This window comes from Nansenia antarctica (assembly GCF_963989245.1).
Source record: "Nansenia antarctica genome assembly, chromosome: 10".
NCBI lineage: Eukaryota > Metazoa > Chordata > Actinopteri > Argentiniformes > Microstomatidae > Nansenia > Nansenia antarctica.
Window position 1 is genome coordinate 13,106,739 of NC_137680.1, and position 3,710 is coordinate 13,110,448.

General features: G+C 42.7%; 1 protein-coding gene across 1 annotated transcript; it reads right to left on the bottom strand.

Moving 5' to 3' along the window:
* Positions 1-503: 503 nt before the first annotated feature.
* tpbg (trophoblast glycoprotein) lies at positions 504-1,749 on the bottom strand (the record flags this gene model as incomplete). The annotated part of the gene is made up of 1 exon (XM_080540991.1): positions 504-1,749. One exon carries the CDS (start codon positions 1,747-1,749, stop codon positions 607-609), a length of 1,143 nt encoding a protein of 380 aa, XP_080397117.1. The 3' UTR covers positions 504-606.
* Positions 1,750-3,710: the final 1,961 nt, after the last annotated feature.

The window sequence follows — 3,710 nt, forward strand, 5'->3', positions numbered from 1 at the left end:
TATGTATATCATAAAATCACATCGTATTAAAAAAAATAAAAGAATACAGACAAATAAACAAGCATAGAAATACTGTGCAATAGGAGGAAGAAAAAATGACAAGAGGTATTACAACCAGCAGAATGGACATCAACAGGTCTAGCCTAGTTACTATATTTGACTTCAAAGCCAAAAATAACATTTGTTTCGTTTGAGTTGTTATTGTACAGTACTCCTCTTTTTTGCTTTAGGAAAACTAATAGAAAATTATCTTGCAGAGAACTCCCCCACATTTCCCAAATGCGTCATAGTTCTTAGTCCATGCAACAAATGCACAAAGTACAAGAACAAAAAAAATAAACAAAAAACGACTCAGACATATTGCATCACAGGGGCCAACCGTTTGCATGCTTGGCTGAGGAGGAGGTTGACAGTCGTAACTGGTGGTTCTGGATGATACAGTATCATGGGGGGGAGGGGGGAGAGAAGGGTAGGGGGGAGAGAAGGGGAGGTGGTTGGCCAGGAGTTCTTGTTACTAAAGGGGAGGTTGCTCATCATGCATATCTGAACAGAAGTCATAACAGTGCCTCACGGTGGGGTGCAGGGCCTGGTCCCGCCTTCCAAGCCTCATACGTCTGAGTTGATGCTGAGGTTGGCCAGGCGAGGGTCCGAGTTGATCTCGTACCTGTAATGGTACCCCTCCATATGGTCCCTGCACGCGTCACGGATGTTATAAATCCACCGTTTGATCCCCTTCCTGTTGAGGTACAGTACCAGCAGGAAGATGACTCCTATGAGGGCCAGCACCATTCCCAGGAAGACATACGACGTCTCCAGCACACCATTCATGTCACCGTTGTAGTTACACTCCAACTCAGACATATCTACCTGTAGTAGTGACTTTAGCCTGAGTCCCTCTGGGTCAGCGCAGATTATATTCTGCTTGTCTGAGACCTGGTCAGAGCTTCCCAGCCACTCCACCAGGTCCTTGATATTACAGTCGCAGAGCCAGGGGTTCCCTGCTAGATGCACCTGGAGACCAGTCTTTTGGCTGAGGTCAACCAGTGTGGCGTTGGAAAGCTCCCTCAGGGCATTGTCCCTCAGGTCCAGCTCCTTAAGAGGCGGAACCCTCAGCGTTCCGTTTCGGATGAAGATGAGGGAGTTGTTCTGTAGGCTGAGCATGGCCAGGCTGGAGAGCTGAGAGAACATCCCATCGGGGAGGATCACCAGGTCATTGTTGGACAGGTCCAAGTGGGTGGGCTGAAGGGCTCCACTCTGTAGCAGGCTGAAGACATCATCCATGTAGCTGTAGTTGTAAAAAGCCCTGCTTAGGATAAGTTCCTGCAGTTTGTTGTCATTAGGGAATGCTGAAGCATTGAAACTCTGGATCCTATTGTTGCTCAAGTCCAGTAGTTTGAGGTTTGGCAAGTTGCTGAATACCATTGAGTCAACCAGCTCTATCTGGTTTCCAGTAAGATGCAAGTCTGTTAACTGATCCAGACGGCTGGGGAATGACTCGGCTGTGAGACGGGAAATATTATTTCCAGTAACGAATAGGGTTTTCGTGTTGGCTGGCAACGGTTGTGGAATAGCGAATAAGTCCTGGTTTACGCATTTTACTGTTGATGTGGAGCATACGCATTTGTCTGGACAGGCTGAGCACGAAACAATGACAGCAAGGGAAAACAATAGGTGTAGCAAATACAACTTATTTACCCCCCCTCGGTTTTCTTCACGTGTACAACTAAACAGTGAGCTCACAACATGCATTTTTTCCTCTTTTGGTTACAATGAAGCCGAGATGTAAAAAGGGAGAGCCGCACGTGTAAACGGTAACAAATGTTTCCCACGAATCAATCCACGTTCACGTCTCTATTCCTCCAGCGGAGAAATTTCTTTTTAACTTTTCAATGAAACTTCCACCTCGATTCCATTGGAAATAGCTCCACTTCCGACTTTGAATTGATGGCATTGATCCAATTCATTACTTCCAAAACATCCTCGCATAGATGTAGGTTAAAAAAAACAAGTTTGAAAACAATATAACAATAACAAACTATATCCCCGCGTGTCAGTGATGAAGGGATCTCTCAAATCCAGCCTTTAGTTAGTTCGTATATGATCTAGTTCTCATCTAAACGCATAGGCAACGCACATCATTTGTCCTAAATTGCTGGGAAAAAACCCCATCTAAGAATGCATTTTATGGTGCGCGCAACATTCAGCTTCCCTAAAATCTAAAATCTTGCTCCTCCTCAAAGTCGCGTATCTGAAGATATTCCACCGCTACGCCACGGCTCAAACCACTGCAAGGGACATACCACTATCCCGTGCGACGGGTGAACATTGGAACTTTTGTAGACTCTTTTAGTTTTTTACGTTACAATCGGTAAATAACATTTTTAAATTACCGCACGTATTTCTTTGTCTCCTTGTTGTATCGAATTGTATTAATCGATGAAATCACAACATCTGTAGTCTATAGTCTAATTTTGGACCTTTCACTGAGGTCAAGGAAAATCAATGGTGTGCGCCAACCCCCTCTACATCAAAGAGCCGAAATTACGTCTAATCGGATGAGGTTTTTAATCAAACTTAATCAGAATTGATTTGCAATTAATCCAAATTAAGCAACTGCAACATTACAAGCAACATTGATTTGCATGGTTTTATTACCTAATGTATCACCCAATGATGGATGTAGCCCACCTCTCTGTTGGATTAGTTTAATAATTAGAATTTAATAAAATATCAGCAGCACGCCATTGTTACTAATATGATTAAATGCCACCTTGGACTGCATTTCAATAGCCAAAGCATCCCCTCTCCTCATCCTCTATGATGGATACTTTTTTATAATCTCCCACCTGCATGTCAAGAATTAAGGACGTTACTGGAAGTGACTACATCATTGAAATCATATATATACAGTATGATATATATATAGATATAGATATAGATATAGATATAGATAATTGGTGATCATCATCTGAGATTATGCAAACTTTGGAAAAACGTTTATATCACTGTCACTCTGGAAAGCTGTGATGTAACCCAAACCTCACACAAGACAACATCTGTCTGAAGAATAAATGAAAAACATTCTTGGACAATACACCTTTTTGACTGGTGTGCAGCAGCATGCTAGTGTTTTATTTTTTATAGTTCTCATTAATTTTGATTAGTTGTTGATAACAGCCACTTAATCTTAATGAGGAGTAAGGTATCAGCAGCATGAAAGAGTTACAGAGTTGAAAGAGAAACCAGTGTGTGTGTGTGTGTGTGTGTGTGTGTGTGTGTGTGTGTGTGTGTGTGTGTGTGTGTGTGTGTGTGCGTGTGCGTGTGCGTGTGTGTGTGTGTGTGTGTGTGTGCGTGTGTGAGAGAGAGAATACTGTTCAAGTGTTTTCAACATCATTGTCTGTATCCTCAACTTTTCCAACAGCATCTTATGACTGGACACCTACACTTAAGAGTTTTAGAATCAGAATTGCTCTCCAGATTATGATTATCTGCTATTGCACAAGGAGAGGAAACAGACTCCTCAATATGAGATGCTCTAAAGCCCTGGTCTGAACCTCCAGTGTAACCCCATGCCCACCCTGGACCCTTCCTCTATTCTTCACTGAAGCCCAAAGGGTTATGCACAACAAATATGTTTAGCCTACATTCCAGGGGATCCTCATGCATTTCTTCATTGAGGTTACTGCATAGGCACCAGGCATGTATGAGTT